This window comes from Podarcis bocagei (genome assembly GCF_964188305.1).
Source record: "Podarcis bocagei genome assembly, chromosome: 5".
NCBI classification, from domain to species: Eukaryota; Metazoa; Chordata; class Lepidosauria; order Squamata; family Lacertidae; genus Podarcis; species Podarcis bocagei.
In genome coordinates this window covers 96,538,117-96,559,826 of record NC_138129.1, presented here as the reverse complement: position 1 = coordinate 96,559,826, position 21,710 = coordinate 96,538,117, and the positions used below count along the sequence as shown (strand labels likewise).

The 21,710-nt window shown below is 48.4% G+C and overlaps 2 protein-coding genes across 8 annotated transcripts in view; one reads left to right on the top strand and one right to left on the bottom strand.

The window, feature by feature from the left end:
* The window catches only part of ABL2 (ABL proto-oncogene 2, non-receptor tyrosine kinase), a gene marked incomplete at its 5' end in the record, with an annotated part of 85,332 nt that overhangs the window by 59,384 nt on the left and 4,238 nt on the right, over positions 1–21,710 (top strand). The gene's annotated exons all lie outside the window — the stretch shown is intronic.
* On the bottom strand, positions 1,781–20,553 carry TOR3A (torsin family 3 member A). 3 transcript variants are annotated; one of them, XM_081194469.1, is made up of 9 exons: positions 20,375–20,553; positions 20,130–20,200; positions 19,003–19,077; positions 16,130–16,411; positions 14,244–14,345; positions 9,554–9,819; positions 8,786–8,961; positions 6,400–6,524; positions 1,781–4,310 (listed from the first exon to the last, which is right to left on the bottom strand). In XM_081194469.1, the coding sequence occupies exons 1-9, from the start codon at positions 20,542–20,544 to the stop codon at positions 4,060–4,062; spliced, it is 1,518 nt and encodes a 505-aa protein (XP_081050595.1). In that variant the 5' UTR covers positions 20,545–20,553; the 3' UTR covers positions 1,781–4,059. The 3 variants fall into 3 exon arrangements, with proteins under 3 accessions (XP_081050595.1, XP_081050593.1, XP_081050594.1); XM_081194467.1 differs by lacking the exon at positions 19,003–19,077; XM_081194468.1 differs by lacking the exon at positions 20,375–20,553 and having other exon boundaries at positions 18,999–19,077; positions 20,130–20,198.

Below are 21,710 nucleotides of genomic sequence, written 5' to 3'. Positions count from 1 at the left end.
CCCCAAGCTCCAGAAAGGGGCCAAGAATGCCAGCTCAGCATGACTACAACAGAGGGGTGTCTTAGTGCCCAGTGGCTCCTCTCCTTTGCCCATCTCTGGTCCCACATAACAACAGAGAGGTGAGTGATAGAGACGGTATCCAAATGCCATACAATTTGACCTCAGGATCGGTTTGTCCCAACCCCTCATTCCAGAAATCCAGTAAAACATCAAGCTTACTGATAGACAAAAACACTTGTTGGACATGAGAGCCCTAGGTTCTGCTCCTCTTCTGGGAGATCTGAAATATCTTCAGTCGCGTCCTTGGTGCCAAACAGCATGGAGACACTTGCACAATTCTAGACTTCAAATAACTAAACAAATGGGTAAAAAAAAACCTGTTCGAAATTGAAACAATATGGTCAATCATGTTGTTGTTGTTTAGTCGTTTAGTCGTGTCCGACTCTTTGTGACCCCATGGACCAGAGCACGCCAGGCACTCCTGTCTTCCACTGTCTCCCGCAGTTTGGTCAAACTCATGCTGGTAGCTTCGAGAACACTGTCCCACCATCTCGTCCTCTGTCGTCCCCTTCTCCTTCTTGGGCCCTCCATCTTTCCCAACATCAGGGTCTTTTCCAGGGAGTCTTCTCTTCTCATGAGGTGGCCAAAGTATTGGAGCCTCAGCTTCACGATCTGTCCTTCCAGTGAGCACTCAGGGCTGATTTCCTTCAGAATGGATAGGTTTGATCTTCTTGCAGTCCATGGGACTCTCAAGAGTCTCCTCCAGCACCATAATTCAAACTCCATGGACAAAGACAACAGGCATATAAAAGTTATGGTCAATCATAGAGGCAATAAAAGAGGGTGATTGGATGGTATGTGTAGACCTCTCTGAGGCTTGTCTCCACATTGCCGCCAGAATAATTACCTAAGGTTTGTCTACTACAGAACCTTCCCCTCCGGGATGTGTTGTTGGACATGGAAAGGTTCATATCATGACAAGAGCGTGGAGAACACCTGCTCTACAGGTTCCCTGAGGATCTGATGTTTCTGGCTCATTGCAAGGTCTTTTGGTGAGCGCCTACAATCTAGTGCCATGTGCAAGACTTCACTCCAGGTTGCTGCAGCAAGTGCTCCCCTTTCAGAACTAGATCATCCAGAAAGAATGGATACTGCTCTCTATGCCTCCTACGTTGAAGGAGGTGCTACACTGCTAACTGCACCCCCATCATTTTTCAGGAGTAAGTCTTCAGGAGCCACGGAGGCTGGTTCTTATGACAAATGCCAGTCTCATTACCTGAGGAGCACACTGGAGGAGTCAGTGATCCAGGGCCTCTGTTCGGATGTTCTAGGATCAGCACCTGCTGGCGTGGACCTACAAAACTGCTGCCCATGCCTATGTCAACAAGGAGGCCAGGACCTGGTCAAAAAAGCAGAATTGAGAGGCAGAAAAACCATTCATGTGGGCAGAAAAGCATCTAGCGTCTTTGAGAGCAGAGTATTTGGCCAAAGTCAACAATGTGGTAGCAGACTGGCTCTGCCACTCAGTGGTGCCAGAGGTGCAGCGGCAATTGAACCCACAGGTTTTCGGCCAAATTGTGGAGCATTGGGACATGTCAATGCTAGATCTGTTTGCCACATATCAGAGTGTATGTTGTCCCATTGCAAGCTCTGTAGGAGCCACGTGCCAAAGTGACCATGGCTGAAGAACCAGAAATGGGTAAGTCCAAAGCCAAGCGGCAGTTCTTGCGAAAACTATTTTTAGAACGAATTTGAGTTAACAGAAATGACGACCCTGGAATTATTTTTACAGTTCAAATAATTTAATGTTGTTTATAATAATTCATAATTAGAAACTAGTAGTGGTGTGGGTTTTTTCACCTTTTACTTCTGTAGAAGGGATAAACATGGATTTGTTGCTTTTACAATGATAAGTTGTCTGAACATGTTAATTCTGCCCCCTCCCCACGTTTTCCACAAGTGCCTCCTGTAGCAGAATGCCTGACCACCTCTTCATCTGGGGGGCTATCTCAGTGCGCTTTCCAGCTGTTGTATTTTGAGGCTTGTAAAGCTTCTCTGTCATCATTGCTGCCCCCCACCCCTGCTGTGGCTCTCGCACTTTGTCTGTGCTCAGGAAAGCAGTTGGATTTTCCAGCCCTATGAGAGACGGGTTCAAAGGAAGTAAAATGCACATTTCTGTTCTAATAAGCTAGAACCATGATGTGCTGGTAAAGCAAAGAGACCAACTAATGACAAGCTATTTTCCCTGTCAAGAGAGGGAGAAGATCCAGAGTGATGGAAGAGGACTTGGACGATTGTTTTCATCTTGTAGCAACCAGAGCTTGGGCAGGAGTGTGTTTTTCTGTTCATTTCCCAAGTATGTGTGAAGTGCTGACCCAGTGAGCAAGCTTGTATGCCTGGGCTTTCCATAGCTATGTCTCAACTTTAATTGTGGTGAGCCCTCTCTCCGTCTCACTCAACCTTGCAGCATTAAGACAGCCTTCTTAGAGCACTGCAGTGATTCTACAGCTCTGCTTCGCCATGACAGCAAGAGGGACTTTTCCAGTGCAGAAGAAAGGGTGATTCGGGTGGTTCCTGCTGTTTTATTTTTAGCAAGTGCTTCAGATGCAAGTTTTCAAGAATGAGGAAGCTGCACACCACAGCAGACTATGGCACAGAGCAGAACAGTTTGGGGGGGAAAACCTAATAAAAGGTTGGCACCAAATTATTGAGGGTCTTGAGGGCACTAAAATAGCTCAAGAGGAAGTTAGATTCAGTCCACAAGCCATGGGGTAGCCTCTTCTGCTGCCCACCCTAAACCAGAAGAATAGTTTGGATTAATTTACAAGTTTGTATTGTGAGGAAATGAAATTGTACCAGCCTCACCCACCAGGCATGCTTAATCTGCCTCTAGGACTGGTTGATGTCCATGCATGGGTTAATGTTTGCCCAGGGCTTATGTGTGGAGGCTTGAAATGTTAGCTCATTACTAAATTCCTGTATCATTCTGGCCTGTGTTCCTACCTGCTAAGCAAGCACTGCATCTCTTTAAGGTGGGCTAAGCACATCTGGCCAATGTGAGGCTGCTGCACTCTCTAAAGTACGTCCAAAGTGGGCCAGAACAAGCCTCAGAATGCCAAGCTTGACCACTCTGTGCTTTGTATTGTGGCAGAAATGGGTAACGGTGCCAAGTTTAAATTCATAAAGATGCAAAACCAGTGAACGTTGGCTCATGCAAACAGTGTTTGCTTTTTATCTCCCACTGACTAAGCTTTATTGCTCAACTTCCGCGCTGAGCTTTTGGCACTTGTCGCTGCCTCCCACCCCATACCCATCCAACACAAACACAGACTTTGAGTTGAGTACACCCTGATGGTGTCCTGGATTTAAGTCCCTTAGCAGATTAAAAATCAAAAATTGCAAATGTGCATTCTCCATAGTGTACATATATACAGGGAAGCACATTAGCCAAAACGTTGCAGCAGATTACTTGCTGCAGTATCCCCGCATCCTTTAAAAGCCGATTATTAAGTACTGTGAAGGTAAGTACTACCTTTCCAAGTTCAGGGCAAGTCCTCTCATTCATGCAATAACTCGTTCTGGAAGAAGAAGGCATTTCTTGCATTGTAAGCAAATATTCCAGCTCCTTGTTCAGTCCCACCCCTAAAGGGGCAGAGGAGGAAGTCATGTCTCCTTTCAGATAACCACCAAAAGAAATCTCAGTCTTCAAGACAAAAAGGAAGCAGCCGTCAACTCTACTTGCTGCTGTAGTTTCTCTGCCTCAGATCCTGCCTAAATGCCCACCATTTATTCCAAAGCAGCGCATGAAAATGTCCTTTTTAACAGCACCATTGATGTTGATTCCTGCTGCATAGTGTCTACTCATTGGCAATGTCTTCACTTGCTGATGCATGTTCCTCCACAGGCTTCAGAATTATTGCTTTCCCCCAGTCCAGCAGCCCCCACATTGTAGGGGATTTATTGCCCGGTGTCAGTGAAGTAAACACCTCTCGCTCCCTGTGCAAGAGGAAGTTTAGCAGGTTGCATTGCAGCTCTTTGTGCAGCCAAACTCCGACAACATCAGGGAAGGAAGTAGTTTATACGCTGAGAGACTGACTTGCAACCCTGGGCTGAGAAAAGTTTCTCCTCCTTGGGGACAAACACCATCATCCTTGCAACCTCATCCAGTGCCTCTTCGGTGAACTGAAGGCCCCGGGAAAGGAAAGCATCTCTGGCACACAGCTTCACGTGGCGGAACTCCAAGGGCAGGAAGGGTACCAGGAAGTCTATGAGATTCTCTTCCAGAAGGCGGTTGTGGGCATAACCCTCATCTGGAGGAAAAGAAGTGGAAGGGGTGCATAAGACACTTTTCCTCCCTTTCCCCCAAGGTATTGTGTCTCCAGGTTGCCACAGAAGCTGGCTAGGAAAGACTGCTGCTTTCCTAGCTGAGTTGGGCATGGGCTGTTTGTACAGGAACGTCAGCGTACGTGGCCTTTAGTGGAGTAATAAAACAGATAGAATGCTGTCCCTGGGATCTTAACAGTCTAAATTTTGGCAGCAGGAGGAGACAAGGGAAGGGAAAGAGCAGGAGAGACAGTGGGAAGGAAGCATAAAAAGTAAAGGTAAAGGGACCCCTGACCATTAGGTCTAGTCGTGACCAACTGGGGTTGTGGCGCTCATCTCGCTTTACTGGCTGAGGGAGCCGGCGTACAGCTTCTGGGTCATGTGGCCAGCATGACTAAGCCGCTTCTGGCGAACCTGAGCAGCGCACGGAAATGCCGTTTGCCTTCCCGCTAGAGCGGTACCTATTTATCTACTTGCACTTTGACGTGCTTTCGAACTGCTAGGTTGGCAGGAGCAGAGACCGAGCAACTGGAGCTCACCCCATCGCGGGGATTCGAACCGCCGACCTTCTGATTGGCAAGTCCTAGGCTCTGTGGTTTAACCCACAGCGCCACCCGCGGGGAAGGAAGCATGGATGTTAGCAATGCAGTTAACATTTCCAGTGAATTTATAGCTGCTCCAGCAAGCGCTGCTTTATCCAAAGGAGCTCTTGACATTATGTGTCAGTAAAGGTAAAAAAAAAAGGTAAAGGACCCCTGGATGGTTATGTCCAGTCTAGGGTGACTATGGGGTTGCGGCATTCATCTCGCTTTCAGGCCGAGGGAGCAGGGCTGTCTTTAGCATATGCGTTGCTGGGGTGCAAAGATCTACCCAGCGCCCCCAAATTTAGGGCGACCTAGAGGGAAGCCTGCACCGTGGTGGGCTGCAGGTTCCCCAGGCGGGAAAGGAGTGCGCGCATCTGGCGGAGCTGACCCCCCCCCCGGCGCCAGGGGAGGGGTTACAGCGCGGCCCTTCACCGGCCTGAAGGGTCCGTCTGTTGGACGGGCGGGCAAAGCAGCTGCCCCTTCCCAGCAGGCGGGCTCTGCAGGGCAGGGAGGGGAGAGGCTGAGATGGGACTCGTCTCGCTGTCTATTCTGCCTCCTTTCCTCCAGGCGCAACTTCTCCCAAGGTATCTGCTGCGCCAGTGGCTGCTGCTTCGATGCCAAGCCCTACTCAGACTTGGCCTGAGGCACCGCTGCTGCTGCGAGGTATGGCGATGGCCCTCACTGCTGCTGCCGCCCCTTGTCCTCCGCGGGAGCCACAGCTTTCCCCTATGCTCCTTCCTTGTCCTCATCCCTCAGCCGGGGCTCCGGGCAGTGGTGGTGGTGGTGGCGGCGGCTGTTGCTCGGTCTCAGAGGTGGTGTGGCGGCGCTGGAGATGGAGTCGCCAAAGAGAGGGCCCCTGTCACCCCCCAGAATTCTGCGCCCTGGTGCCCTGCACCCCTTGCACCCCCAGGTAAAGGCAAGGGAGCAGGCGTTTGTCCACAGCCAGCTTTCCAGGTCATGTCACCAGCATGACTAAGCCGCTTCTGGCAAAACAGAACACCGTGACATAAGCCAGAACACACAAAAACACCGTTTACCTTCCCGCTGCAGCGGTACCTATTTATCTACTTGCACTGGCGTGCTTTCGAACTGCTAGGTTGGCAGGAGCAGGGACAGAGCAACGGGAGTTCACTCTGTTGTGGGGATTATGTGTCAGTAGACACCGGCTGACCACAGCATGCGTCCTTGACAGGATATGCCATCTCCTTGCGTTTTCAGATGCACACTTAAACCAGGGATGGGGGAGTGCAGCTCCCATCAGCCCCATCTCGACGAATTCTGCAACCTTGGAGCTTCCCCACCCTTGATGTAAGCCATCATCACATGTGAAGCATGTGTTTTTGCAACAAATGCTTTAATACAGGTTCACAATGCAGTGTCTACAGGAAAATGTTGATTCTTTGGTGATGCGTGAAGCAGTCCCTTAGAACACTACGGGGAAAGAGAACTTCGCAAATCTTGCCTACTGTGTCAGGATCAAGGGGCGTCTCACCTGTGGACTCCAGCAGCTCCGTCCGTAGGTACTGTTCTAAGGAATCCATGGTTATTTCCTCTCTGGCTCGACCGGCGCGCCAGAAGTCAAGAGCCACTTCATTAATGATGTTGCTGCCGGTGTTACTGAGAGGGAAGAGAGAGAATTATTTTTGAGTTGGTCCGACAGAATGAGGAGGCCACAGCTAGGGAAAATAACTTTGCCACACAACCTGTTCTGCGTTCAACCATCGTGACAAAGGTCCCAAACCAGGGATCAGCAACTTTGGGAAAGTCCTAGTTAACTTCCATGCATAGATGCAAGAATAGTAGTAGTAGTAGTAATAATAATAATAATAATAATAATAATAATAATAATAATAATAATAATAATAATTTATTATTTGTACCCCGCCCATCTGGCTGGGTTTCCCCAGCCACTCTGGGCGGCTTCCAACAAAGATGAAAAATACACTAAAATGTCACACATTAAAAACTTCCCTGAACAGGGCTGCCTTCAGATGTCTTCTGAATGTCAGGTAGTTGTTTATCGCTTTGACATCTGATGGGAGGGCGTTCCACAGGGCAGGCGCCACTACCGAGAAGGCCCTCTGCCTGGTTCCCTGTAACTTGGCCTCTCGCAGTGAGGGAACCGCCAGAAGGCCCTCGGAGCTGGACCTCAGTGTCCGGGCAGAACGATGGGGGTGGAGACGCTCCTTCAGATATACTGGACCGAGGCCGTTTATGGCTTTAAAGGTCAGCTATATAGAAGGTGCTATAGCAGGTTGCATGGAGGGGCTACATCTCTTAAGAAAATCGCCAGGAGCTGTCTGTGTAATAATTTATGTTGGAAATGGTTGGTCTCCTGGCTTACACTTGGGGTAGGAGGCATGTCCTGCTCCCTGGCTTCAGTAGACCCCTTCCCTACCCTGAAGGTCATGGAAAGTCTAGCATGGAGCACATAGGGTGCAGAGGCGGAGCTAGGTTCCCTTGCGAGCCCTGGCAAGGAGAGCGCATGGGCAAGCAGGCAGGCTCCGAGCCAGAGCGCAGAGGCGCAATTTCCCCCTTCCAGGCCTGTGCCCTTGCTGGTGGCCAACCTGACCAGCCCCTGCGCAGAGGAAAAGAGAACCAGCCTACACAATGGTACAGCTAGCTTGGCCTGTGTTCAGAGCACTTAACGTAGCCTGCAGGTGAGAAAATGAAGGCTGAAGGGAGATTTAAACCAGCAATACCTGGTTTGCACCTTCAGCCATTGCAATACATCCCCTTTTGTATTGGGGATGCAGCCAGGAGGGCAGAGGACATGGCAGTGATATGGTTCCACTGCCCCGGCTGGAGGTTGACTTAGTCCTGGGCAGCTGCATGTCAGCAAATCCCCAGCTGTGTTTGCAGGAGATGCTGAACAGCATGCAACGATGGCCTGGAAACGATGCCTTATGAGGAACGGCTAAGGGAGCTGGGCATGTTTAGCCTGGAGAAGAGGAGGTTAAGGGGTGATATGATAGCCATGTTCAAATATATAAAAGGATGTCACATAGAGGAGGGAGAAAGGTTGTTTTCTGCTGCTCCAGAGAAGCGGATACGGAGCAATGGATCCAAACTACAAGAAAGAAGATTCCACCTAAACATTAGGAAGAACTTCCTGACAGTAAGAGCTGTTCGACAGTGGAATTTGCTGCCAAGGAGTGTGGTGGAGTCTCCTTCTTTGGAGGTCTTTAAGCGGAGGCTTGACAACCATATGTCAGGAGTGCTCTGATGGTGTTTCCGGCTTGGCAGGGGGTTGGACTCGATGGCCCTTGTGGTCTCTTCCAACTCTATGATTCTATGATTAACTCTTGGCCCTACTCCAACCTACCCCCAAAAAGTCAGCAAAAAAACTGGCACAAATCCCAACAGCTTCAAAGCACCAGACATCAAGGGACAACAAGCTATCAAAACAGACATTTCCACATTCTTTTTCGTAGATAAGGATGAGTACCAAGAGCAATTCAGATTTCAGCGAGAGTAGGTAAAGTTCTCAATGCGATTCAAAGGCCTCGTCTTGGATATGGATTCAGAAAAGCAGTTTCTTTTGAGACTGATACAACTCTTCCCCCACCCACCCCAAACAGAAATGCATGTCCTTCCCCTTGCATATTTTGGGATGGAACCCACTGGGTATTTCACAGCAGATATTGCTTATTGCATCAAACTGCTAAGCTGGCCAGCACTGGAGGTTTTCCTGGGGATCTGCAGCATGTCACCTACGGCAGGGAGAGGAACTGCTTGGGACAGATGGATGCATCCCAAGGTTTTCACCTGAAAAAGCTTATAAACTTCTCTTCAAACTCACATATTGGAAACTCACATATGGAAAAAGAGACCCCTCTTTGGTACATCGACTTCAAAAAAAGAGGGGAGGTAATCACCTAAGGAATAAGAAGATGGATCTCCGGTAATCCACTGTATCAATGCTGTCGTAGTGATCCATGTAGGGTTTCAAGCCATCTAGAAGGTCATCGTGAAGCTTCTCTGCCTCATCAAAGATGAACAGTGACTGCTCACACTCTTGAACCGTCTCACTGATCTGTTTTGCGAGCTGAACCTGAGAGGCCAAAGGAGACAGGCATGAGTCTCGCAGCAGGAAATGAATTTCATAGGATTTATTCCCCACCTCTTAGGGCAGGGTGAGGAGGGACTTTGGTTCTCCGGATTTTGCTACACTCCAGTTCCTATCGGCCCCAGTCAATGGTCGGGGAAGGAAGTGGTTGTTGTCCAGCAAAATCTAAAGGACTGCAGGGTCTCCTCCTCCCCTGTTTTAAGGAATAAACCTTGCATGGCCAGTTATTGCAGTACAAGCTATCAAACAATAAAAACTTGAAGCCAATAAACTGAGCTACTAAAAAGAAAGACAGTCATGTCATGAAGCCAGTATAAAATCATAAAAGCTGAGTGGCACAAACTGGTTTTAATTACAAGCCACATCACCGTGGGGGTGGGGTGTAGGCAAATGCAGACAAAAAGTGATTGGGGAGGGGAGGGAGGCTGCATTGTAAGGTTAGAATTCTGCCACAGTTCTATGATGGCACTTTACAAAAGTTAAGAATTGAGGAGCAAAGAGGGACACTCATTCAACACTGAAACATCAAAACAATCGGTACACTGGTTAATTATCTTCTGAGAAAAATTCCCCTCACCTTGTAAATATCCACATACTTGGAATGGGGGAAGTGAAATGGTGAGATGAAGACTTTGACACAGTCGCTTTTCAAGCCATCCTGGTAAAGGTGTTCTGCCATTATCCGGGCCACGAAGTTCTTGCCTGTGCCAGACCAGCCGTGGAAGGAAAGGGCCAAGGCTTTCTCTGGCTGAGGGGTTTCCAGGAAGCCTTGAACAGCTTTCAGGACAACATCTTTTGCTAAGTGTTGTCCATGGAGTCGCCTGCCCAGCTCCAGCTCCAACCCTGGTGGTGAATAAAAGGGCAGGAAATCCTTTGCATATCATTTTGTGGTTGAGAGAAAAGGCACAATGGAAGGAGGGCAGTATTGCTAGAAATTCATCCCTTAAGAGGAGGTCTCTGGGTGCAAGTGTGTGATGATTCCATAGAACTGTAGAGAAGTCACAAACTCCACCTTTCAAAGACCTTCATCTTCCTTTAAACAAGTTACACCATTAATGCTGGGAAACTGGGCAAGGGCAGGTGAGCAGAAAATGGGCTTCCAGTGCTTAGTAATGGTGTTTCTATGAGTTTTGTAATCTCTTGAGTTTACCAGTGATTAGCAGCAGGAGGATAAATGTAAAATTGTTAAAAGAACAGCAGCAGACTAATTCATGCAAAATAAGAGGCGAACTGGCAAATTTGTATAATTCCCCCAGCTTTCTTTGTCACAGAATCATTTGTATTGCTAGACAACTTGAGATATTCAAAGGGGTATCTGTTCAGTCCTAAAAAGATGAAAGACCACAACAGGCTTCATTTGAGAGTCTCCACTTTGTGTTTTTTTAAAACGCAATTGAATTAGGGCCCATTGTCCCAGTGGGACAAAGTTAATAATGACAACTTTGTCCATTTATTTCCTTGGGATTTAATTGCAGCTGATTTCAGCTGAATTGGAGCCTTTGTGTTTTACAAGGGTTATTTGTAGCCACAGAAAGCTCTGAGGAAACTACTCACTTGTTGGCCAAAACCGCAACAGCAAGTTCACTGCCATTCCCAGGCTGTTAGGATGTAGGAGGCAACTGGTAAACCAGGTGTGCTTTCCCAACCTGATTGGCAAACCAGCCAATCAGGGTACAGGAATTAACATGCAACACAATTGGCATTACCAAATCAGCTGGGCTTTGTCCCTGAAGCCCAGTCACAACCATAGGTTCTTCCTGAGTCTGCACAATTGATGTGGGCTGATGTATACAACATCAATATGTGGCACAGAAGGCAAGGAGACAAATGAGTGTGGAAACAACTTGTTTTGTGAGTCAATAAAATATTATTTTGGGGGTGGGAGGAGGGAAAGATTTCATGGGGAGGAGGCAGAAGGGATGAACATGGTTTTAATTCACCCCTCAATGACTTGGCAGTTTTTGGGCATGGGGTGGGGGCTTTTTCTAAGTCCCACCTTGCATTTTGATGGATGAGGAGAAGAGAATGTTTGTGAGTGCTGGCTAGCTGGCCGTTATCATGTTTTATTTTGTTTGGGTGACATGATAAAATGTGCCAGGTACATACAGGCAGAGACTTGAAACTTATTTCATTATCTATGGGTTTTTTTGCGGGGAGGGGAAATAAATAAGGGGCTTAAAGCTAAAGGGACCCCTGACCATTAGGTCCAGTCGCGGACAACTCTGGGGTTGTGGCGTTCATCTCGCTCTATTGGCTGAGGGAGCCGGTGTACAGCTTCCGGGTCATGTGGACAGGAGGACTAAGTCACTTCTGGCAAACCAGAGCAGTGCACGGAAATGCCGTTTACCTTCCCTCCGGAGTGGTACCTATTTATCTACTTGCACTTTGATGTGCTTTCGAACTGCTAGGTTGGCAGGAGCAGGGACCGAGCAACAGGAGCTCACCCCGTTGCAGGGATTCGAACCGCCGACCTTCTGATCGGCAAGCCCAAGCGGCACAGTGGTTTAACCCACAGCGCCACCCGGGTGCCTAATTAAGGGGTTTAGAGGGAGAGAAATAGAATCATAGAATTGTAGAGGTGGAAGGGATACTGATGACCCTCTAGTCCAACCCCTGCAATGCATGAATTTGCAGCTGTTCCATACAGGGATCGAACCTGCAACCCTGGCGTTATCAGCACCACACGCTAACCAACTGAGGTAGGGAGGCTTGGTTGGCAGGGTGAGGAAACAGTTTTCAAAAAAACGGCAGGCCTCCCATTCAATCCCTTCTTATCAGTGAGAGGAGGATTCCCTTTGTATTTGCTCAACAGAGGGAGAGAGAGATGGTGGGGCTTGTAGTGTGTTTGATCCTGAGGTCAAGGGCTTCTGGAGGAAGCACCTCCCAAAATTCGTACTTTTCGCACCATAACACTCAGTTTTTTCCCCCTAAAAGGTAAAGGGAAATGTGTGCGCGCGTTATGGATCGAATGCAGGCAGGAGGAGCCGCTCTTGCTGGCTGTTCGGCAGCCTCTCTTCCTCCGCTTGGCTCGCTGAGCAACAGCTGAGTGTCGGGAGACAGCCTCTCTTCCTCCTGTCTGCCTGCTCTATGGCTTTTTGGCGAGGTGGGAGAAGGGAGGCAGCTCGGAAGCCGGCAAGAGCTGCGCGCAGCGTGTAAAAGCCAAGGTGGGGAAAGGGAGACAGCCTCTCTTTCTCAGTGTCTGCCTGCTCTATGGCTCTCCCTTATACAAATGTAAGCTGCTCTTACTCTGCTTTCTTTACAATGAGCCGGAAGGAGGGGCAAAGAGGGCATCCCCTTCCGTCCCTCCCCCAGCACCTCACCAGTAAATTCAAACAAAGCGGCTTACAAGTCTCCTCCTCCTCTTTTTGCTCTGGTTTGAGGCAAGGCAGCTGCACAAATGTGAGTTCCCCCTCTCTCTCTCTTCCTTCCCTCCCTCCCTCCCTCTTCCAACTTCAAAAAATATTGGGGGGCAGCCAGGTAAGCCCCACCTCACATACCACAATGGGGGGTGGGAGATGACTCCCTCAAATATTTAATGGGGGGTGAAGGCACCTAGGCCCATAGGAGTTGGCTGCTGTGATGAGTTCTTGGGGTTCACAGAAGACTAGAAGAGTACTCGAACCTAAAATTCTCTCTTCATTTGTTAATGACAGTGATGATGGTTCTTAATGCCACTGTTGACTGCTGTTCACTTTACATGGTTGTAATATGATTCTGATATACCGGTTGTTTATTAAATAGTTTAGTACAACATTTGATTCAGAATTTTTCTTTTCTTGTTTTCCTCCTCTAAAAACTACGTGCGTGTTATGGTTAGGTGCGTGTAATAGAGCGAAAAATACGGTATTTAGCTGGGAATTGGCAGGGCAGGTTACTCTGCATGTGCTACTAGTCAGTCCTAGGCAAATGCTCCTTACTCGCTCACCCTCCAGTTTGTCGTGCAATGAGGAGAAACCTCTACTGGAGCAAGGGAATCCCTGATTTTGCACAATGAGAGCAGTGGTCTCTTCTTGCAGGCAGGAAATATGGCAAAGGGGTTCGGGTCTGGAATCTCCCATATATATATATATATATATATATATATATATATATGCTGGTGCTTCCTCACAATAGAGTTCTGTCTTCCTGTGCAACTCTATAACATGTCTGCGCAGAAGTGACCCCCACTGAATTTAGTGGGACCTACTTCCATGTAACTGGGTATGGAATTTTGAATCTTTCCTATTTTATCCCGAAAATGATAGTCATAATTTAAGATTTTTTTATATAATCCACAGGTTTTAGTGAGAGAGGCTGGGTTGTGCTTAATTCTTTCACTGTGAGACTCAAAATAGAGGTGGGTATCCTATGAAACAGCCACCCAGGTGTAGCTGAACTACAACTCCCATCATTCCTGATCACTGACCCCACTGGCTGGGGCTTGGGTTCAGCAACATCTGGAGTACATCTGCATTTCTGAAAAATGTAGTTTTTCTTCACCTGTAAGAGGCTGAACAGGGACACTGCAGCTCAACATTTCCAGGGTGCCTTTTATCTGCTAGGCTTCTTTCTATCTGAGAGTTATTTTGGGGACTTAGAACTTCTTACTCACCAGTGCTCACAGGATTAAACAGAGAAAATTAAGAGTTGCAGTTTATGCTGCTATCCTAAGCCCCACTTCCTTGGCACTTTCTTCTGAGTAGACATGACTTTTGTGGCATAAAAACCCACTCTAGCCAGAACACAATAAATGTGTTCATTATTTTTGTTGGGAGCAAATGTTTTTCTATTTACAATTTTCATAAATGATGATTATTACCATTACTATTGTTGTCATCCTCCTTTTTGGTGTAGCGGTAATAAGGAGTGTAGCCTTAACATAATTTATTCTCAGACAAGGGAAATAAACCAGCGCTTGCTTTGTGGTGTTTCCAGCTATTTTACAGGAAAGACTTAGCTGTGTCTACTAATGGGACTGTCTGCATCTTATTCTGAAATGAGCTCCACTTGTACTGTGGGTCTTACCCTCATTTTTATGTTGACATCGGTGTTAAGTATTAATGCTTCAGTGTCCAGACTGTCCTTGCAAGGCAGGATGGGGAGGAAAATCTGACCTCCTTGACCTTGTGCCTATGCCCTTGCCCCTGCCCGCCCCAACCCCACATGACCTCCTTAGTTGCTGGGCTGCCCCAGCAGCTCTGATGGGCACCAGGTGCCAGTGTCCCGAAGGCAGTTCATGCAGGGCGTATGTGAAATACTCAGGGTGCCAGGGGAAACACAGTCCTCACCTGTGATGTTGTTGGTCACTCTGCAGTCTCCCGTTGCGCAGCACTTGCCAAAGCTGCAGTACCAGCTGGAGACCATCTCCCTCACCATGGGCAAGCTCCACCCTAGGAGAAAGTCAAGCCAGTTTTGGGAAGGAAAGCCGGGAGCTACCCCAGTGCCCACGACTCAAGCAGGTCATGTCTCTCCACCACCCACCCACCCACCCGCCCTGCATTCATCCTCACAACTATTTTGCGAAGTTGGCCGTTAATATTCTTGATGGAAGAAGTATGTCCGAAATGGGCTTGCCTAAAGCAACCTCTGCCGCTGGCGCACTCTCCCCACCAACTTCCATTGATGGTACCAGAAATGGCAAGGGTTTGTAGGGCAGGCACAAGAGACACTTGTCTGATCTTGCATTTTTTTGCAAAAGCTTTCAGCTCCACTCCCTCGGACGTCCTTGCTAGCACTTCTGTTGGATGCCACACTGTGTGCTAATAAAATGCATCTAAAGGTAAAGGTACCCCTGACCGTTAGGTCTAGTCGCGGACAACTCACTTTATCGGCCAAGGGAGCCAGCGTTTGACCGCAGAGAGCTTCCGGGTCATGTGGCCAGCATGACTAAGCCGCTTCTGGCGAACCAGAGCAGAGCACGGAAACGCCGTTTACCTTCCCGCTGGAGCGGTACCTATTTATCTACTTGCACTTTGACGTGCTTTCGAACTGCTAGGTTGGCAGGAGCAGGGACCGAGCAACGGGAGCTCACCCCATCGCGGGGATTCGAACTGCCGACCTTTGATCCGCAAGCCCTAGGCTCTGTGGTTTAGACCACAGCGCCACCCGCGTCCCTACAAAAGGCATCTAGGGCTTTCATTATTAAGAGGCAATAACACATGTGAAGACCTCTGCTAGTCCAGCAAGAGACTCAAGCAGTCTGTAAGTTTTCCATATCTGAGGGTGGCCTCCCCCACCATCCAATTATTTATCATCACAGGCGTCTGAGAAGTATGACAACTAATAACGGCCTGTTCTGGCATGCAGCAGGGGGAGATGGGAATGCCCTGCCAAGGACTTTACCACTTCAAGCTACGGATGAGGGAACATACTTTTAAAAGTGTGCACCTGCTGCCTGAAGTAGTAAGACCCACTCTACACAAGATTTTGCCACTTTACTCTCCAACTTGTGCAGCCTAGCTCAACTGAGAGACTGCAGTGCAGAGCCCAAGGTAAGGGGAGATTTGGATGGTTCAGGATTCTATATAAACTTTCTTAGCCAGATTTATTTCTGTAATCCTTGCATTCAAGGGAACCTACAAACCACTACAAAAATCATAAACCTGTGCAATAAAAGGCATACATTAACAGAAAAAGAAAACTATATACTAAAACTTGCCTTTTCATATGCTCTTTTAAATTTCTGCTAGCCACTTTTTTGGAGGCAGGAGTGATATTATCCAGAGCCAAATTAGGTCATTGTTTGCTTACAGTAATCACTGCTCCCCTTATAAAGTGTGCAGTGCAATGTACAATATATGCAAAACAACATCAGGATGAACATATGAAAATGATTAAAAGTCAGTTTTTAAAAAGCAACAAACCCCTAACTCTGATCAAAATACACAGCTCTGAAACACAATACTCACAGGGAGACTAGCACGCAGTGCAATGCTAGAAGTAAGTCCCACTAGGTAAAAACGGGAATCGCTACAGAGAAGTGAGTATAGGATTGCAGTCTTAATATGTGGCCCAAAACTAAGAATTGAGAGACCGCTCAGACCATCCACTACATGCAGACATATTCTTCCTTGCTCAGTGAGCTAGGACGAATTCTAAGAAGCAGTAGCTGCCTCTTTAATCTGTGCAAAAGCAAGTGTCGGGAAGAAGAGGAAAGGCTGTGACATCTCTTTACCTTGGTGTTCCACGATGACCGTGCCTCCTCTTTCTTCCTCTTCTTCCTCCTCCTCCTCCATCATCACTGTCCCCATTCTCTCATTCTTCTCTGCCACTTCTTCTTCGCAGTCCTCCTGCCACAGCCGGCAGGCCAGGAGCTGCCAATATCTCCTGGACAGCGCCCTCATGGTCCCCAGGTGATTCCTCAGCTGCTCGTAGTGTTCGCTGCCCTGCAAGGCTGAGCTCTGAGCTGCGTCTCTGCGCTCCCAAGGCTTGCTTTGCCTCGCCTGCCCCTGTGCTCCTGTCAGCAAAAAGCAGAGGCAGAAACACAGCAAAGGGCTGTAATGCAAAGCCCTGCACACCATGGCGCTGGGAAGGAGGGTGACAGGAGCACGTTAGCCACAAAGCCGGTTCCCTTTGCCTTGTTCTGGCAGCTGCTGTGACCAAACCTAGCCCTGCAGCTACTTAATTTCCTAATCTGCTTGCCGGGAACAGTGACCTCACTTCCTATCTGCTTCCCATTGGGGTTTCCTTGGGTACAGCCTGTTTACTTGTGACGACACACCGACACTGAGGAAGGACTTGCCTATGCAAACACAGTTGCAACATGCTTTCTAGCTAGACACACAGCAAAGCTTAAGTCAGAGAGGAAATGCTCCTGTAATCCGTTTCCCACAGGGCAACGATAGAGACATGTGACAGGTTTATTGTATTTCTTCGGAGAATCAGCGGGGGAGGATGGATTGAAGCCATCATCGTTGCCCGAGGTATGCACACTCCTTTCTTTTGCCTAGCATGTCTATTCAAAACCCTGAACAAAAATCAATGAGCACAGACAAAGCGAAAGCGAAGAGGACTGAGGTCCATGAAAACTCCTGCCAAAATCAGTTTTAGGCCACCAGATGATTTCTTGTTGGTTCTGCTGCAACAGGCTAGCACAAGGGCAGCCAAGGTGTTTTGTACTGCTATGGGTTAGCAAGGGAACAGGGACCCCCCCAAAAAACCCTAGGTGCAAGGTTTTCTTGGGTGCTGGGGTTTTAATCAGAGCTTTAATTAATTTAATTAATGAAAACCACCATCAGTGCAAGAACTTATTCAGATGTGAATGCTGTAAACCAGGCATAGGCAAACTCGGCCCTCCAGATGTTTTAGGACTACAACTCCCATCATCCCTGACCACTGGTCCCGTTAGCTAGGGATGATGGGAGCTGTAGTCCCAAAACATCTGGAGGGCCGAGTTTGCCTATACCTGCTGTAAACTCTGCAGCCCCTCCACTGAATACGCCAGGTGCTAATATGTATAAAATGAAGCATATTTCCTAAAGCCTCTGTTGTGCCTTGATTTTCCCAAAGGAAACACAACCCTGGGTGAGTACCTGGGACCCTTTGGAATCTTCCTACTGCTTGGCAGAAATTTGGGGTGGTGCACCACCTTTGTAACAGTACCATAACTCCCACCATTTCCCTGACCATGGCGTGCTGGAGGTCACCCTCTGGAAGATTCAATCTTCAGGCTGTGTTTTCTACAGATCAGTTATATTTATTGTGAGGTAATTAAGTGCTGTGTGCAGTATAAGGTTGGAAAGTGTTGTAAACAAAAATCTGCCCTTTTTCCCCTTATGGGGTATCCAAGAGCCCATATAGAGTCCTTACATAGGTTCCCTATTGGTAGGAGAAAATAACAGAGGCCAACCAGAGAATATTGAGAAGCAAAGCAGCTAGTAAGCCTGATCTTTATTGATCTGTTGCAACAGGGTGCTCCCCTCACACGCAGGAAAGGAGAACCCAGAACAATGGTGGACAAGGCCTTATATGGACTTTTGAAATTGCCACCCTGTAGATCAAGACCACCCCCAGAAACATCATACATACTACATACATCACAGAAGGGGTGTAACCTAAGACCACCCCCCAGATACATCATACCTACATCACAGAAAAGGCGGTCTAAAACAGAAATTTGAAATTTGTTTTTCTCCTGTCCTTATTTATCTCCTGTCTGGCAGGTTACTTGATTGGATACCCTGCTTACTAGATTGGATTGCCTGGGGAGCCTTGCCAGTCTTTTGTAATGATAAATACTTAGTTCCTGGGCCATGTCACAAGTTCACACCCTATTCAAACACAGACATACCCTTAAGACAGGATTTGTGAAGGAAAAGACAATGGGGAGGCTTTTCCATTTTCCTTTGACCTTGCAGAGAAAACATTTGGTCAGTTTGGGACAGTTTGGGAATCAAAAATGGTTCCAGGTCGGTCTCCCTGTGCTTAGTTGGTACACTTATCAACATTGAACATATATCTAAGACCTCAGAATTCCTTTCACAAAAGAAGAGGGGGGGTAGCTAATATTCGTCTACTTAGTGTGGGGGGGGGTTGTGTCAGCATCACTTGGGAAGGTTCTCTTTCTATCAGCTTGTTATATTTCCTTGATAGTGAGAGAAGTGGGGGGTGGCCTGGCCTAGGGTGTGGTTGGTTGTCTTTGGTTGGCTCCAGTGAGATTTGTTTGTGTGTATGGGTCAAGTTAGCCATATTGATTCACATGCTGTTGGTGGATTCTTGTTGGGCTGTGTATGTACTAAAGGGGTGATGGTGTCCTCTTCTATCTGTCCCTGTGTCAGCTTCAGTTTATTGGTTGGCTTTTTAGTAAGGCCATTTCCCATATAATTTGATACGAAATAAAATAAATAAAAAATAAAAATAAAATAATTCCTTCCAGTAGCACCTTAGAGACCAACTAAGTTAGACCAACTAAGAACTTCTGAAGAAGTGTGCATGCATACGAAAGCTCATACCAATAACTAACTTAGTTGGTCTCTAAGGTGCTACTGGAAGGAATTTTTGTTTTGTTTTGTTTTGTTTCGACTACGGCAGACCAACATGGCTACCTAACTGTAATTTCATACCAGTGGTCCATGTTTACTCCTGACAGGTCTCTCCAATGTCCAGCTATGATGCTTCTGGCTGCTGAGAGTAGGTGCGTTATGAGCTCTTTATAGTGTGATAGAGGGCCAGTTCTGGGGTGACTTCTAATATCTGTTTAGTTATTTTGCATATTTATTGTATGACTGTTGTCCAGAAGGGTTGGATTTTGGGGCATTCCCACCACATGTGGAGGTGCAGCCTCTCCAGCATTTTGGTGAGGTTCCTGGGCGTATCAGCGCTAGATTCTGTGGTGTTAGGTACCATCTGTGAGTGAATTTCAGAGTAAGTTCTTATCTTTTGGCTGAGATAATGTAAATGGCAGCACTGGAGCGAGTCCTTTGTTTGCAGACATGCAGACATGCCGAAATGCTGATTTTGGCTGGCTTGCTCACTGACTGACAGATTGTTGGCTGCTGCATGTATCTGGAAGGGATATATAACCCACATGGATAGACCGTATGACTGTGATGGATGTTATTCAATTTCAGACTCGGTTTAAGAAGGTATGCTAGCCTGGGGGAAAGGATATAAATTGCAGGAGGCACACACTCTGTTCCTACATTTCTGCTTGCACTGCAAGCTGCTTCATCTGTGGCCGTTAACCCATTTACAAGGAAGAAGTTGGACTCCTGCGGTAGAGAGTCACTTGCCGTCAAGATATACTCCATTTCAGACCACCTTTTCCCTGTAAAACTGAGTAGAAAGAGGAATGAATACTGTCTTAAGATACATGTATTTGTTTTGAAATGGTCAGTAGATTTAGGGAAACAGCCAGAGGAGGGAGCACTGAAGAATAGGGAATAGTGTGAGGACATTTGGTGGGACTGTTTTGTTTCTATTTTAGTGCTCTGTGTTTTGCTTTTAAAATACACCCGAGTAGGACCCACGGAGCCCCGTTTCCCAAGACAGCACCTTTCCTTCTGCCAAGGATGGGGAAGGAGTTTTTGGGGCTGCCTCTCCCCTCATCCCTGGCCAGGGCTGAGCAGAGTGGGGAGTCTGCCCCCCCCCCGCCCCTGGTTCTGCACTCCCGACCTAGACAGGCTGTCTTCAGAGGTGCTCTGGATCCGGCCCTGATCCCCATTCTCCGCTCTCACCTCCGCAGAAGGTTCGTGGCCTCGGGGCTGCCGGAGGGTCAGTCCGCCCGCTGCATGGCGACCCCGCTGTCCTGAGGGAGAAGGGCGCACGTGTGAATGGCCTCCCGGGCAGCTCCCCTTCTCCCTTCCCTCGCCCCCTTCCATGAGGACTAGAAGCCCCGCCGGGACCTCGGCCTCGCCCCCCCCCTCACCCGCCCGCAGCACCTCGGGGGGAGAAGCGGAGGAGAAGCGGCGGCTCCCTTTACCTCTCTCCGCGCGCTTCCCGTCGGCGTCTGTTGCCATGGGAACCGCGCGCCTCGGGCAGGCGTCCCTCGCAGCGCCTGACAGGGCAGAGGCCGCTTCCGCCCAGAACTTGCGCCAGGCGCTCCCTGCTTTCATCCCCGCTATCCGCCCGCTTCTCTCTCACGCGCCCCATTTTAGAAAGGTGGTTTTGTTTTGTTTTAAGGCACCGAGTTAGACGCCTTGACAACGGCGCTGGGAGCCGGGAAGGGTCCTTGCCCTAAGAAGCAACGGAGCATGCGCGCCAGGAAAGGCTGGTCCGCCGCGCTTGCGCCCCAAGAGAGAGAAGGAAGGAAGGGCAGTGACGTGTCCGCCTCCCCTGCCAGGCCAAGGACACGTGCCCAGAGGGAGGGTCCCTTGTATATTCCCTGAGTCCAAGCACAGCTGCCAACTCCTTCCTTTTCTTGCGAGGAATCCTATTCGGAATAAGGGGGTTTCCCTTGAAAAAAGGGGGAAGTGGACAGCTATGGCACGAATAGTAAAACCCAATTTAGAAAGTGCTTTGTGTCCCCTTGCCTGTCAGTAGAGCCCGTGGCTGGGAATGCAGCTGACAGCCGAGGGGCCACTTAAGGAAGGCGGAGTGGCCCCTTCCTGGATCGGAGGGGCTGCAGCCCCACGCCTTACCCTACTCGATGTCACCACCCCACACTCGCCTGCGGTCCCCTAATATTACAAGGGGGTAATACCAACAAAGGTCCGTATAGTTAAAGCTATGGCTTTCCCAGTAGTGATGTATGGAAGTGAGAGCTGGACCATAAAGAAGGCTGATCGCCAAAGAATTGATGCTTTTGAATTCTGGTGCTGGAGGAGACTCTTGAGAGTCCCATGGACTGCAAGAAGATCAAACCTATCCATTCTTAAGGAAATCAACCCTGAGTGCTCACTGGAAGGACAAATCCTGAAGCTGAGGCTCCAATACTTTGGCCACCTCATGAGAAGAGAAGACTCCCTGGAAAAGACCCTGACATTGGGAAAGATGGAGGGCACAAGGAGAAGGGGACGACAGAGGACGAGATGGTGGGACAGTGTTCTCGAAGCTACAAACATGAGTTTGACCAAACTGCAGGAGGCAGTGGAAGACAGGAGTGCCTGGTGTGCTCTGGTCCATGGGGTCACGAAGAGTCGGACACAACTAAATGACTAAACAACAACAACGCCATAACTGCAGCATGCAGTGGAAAATCTTTCCTGAGACCTGCCTACTGAGCAGTTGTGGTTGCTTTTACTAAGATCGAACAGATGCCAGTCTTGATGTCTGTCAGTTGTAATTATGTGAGTCTTGCCCAGGGATATTTTTCTGGA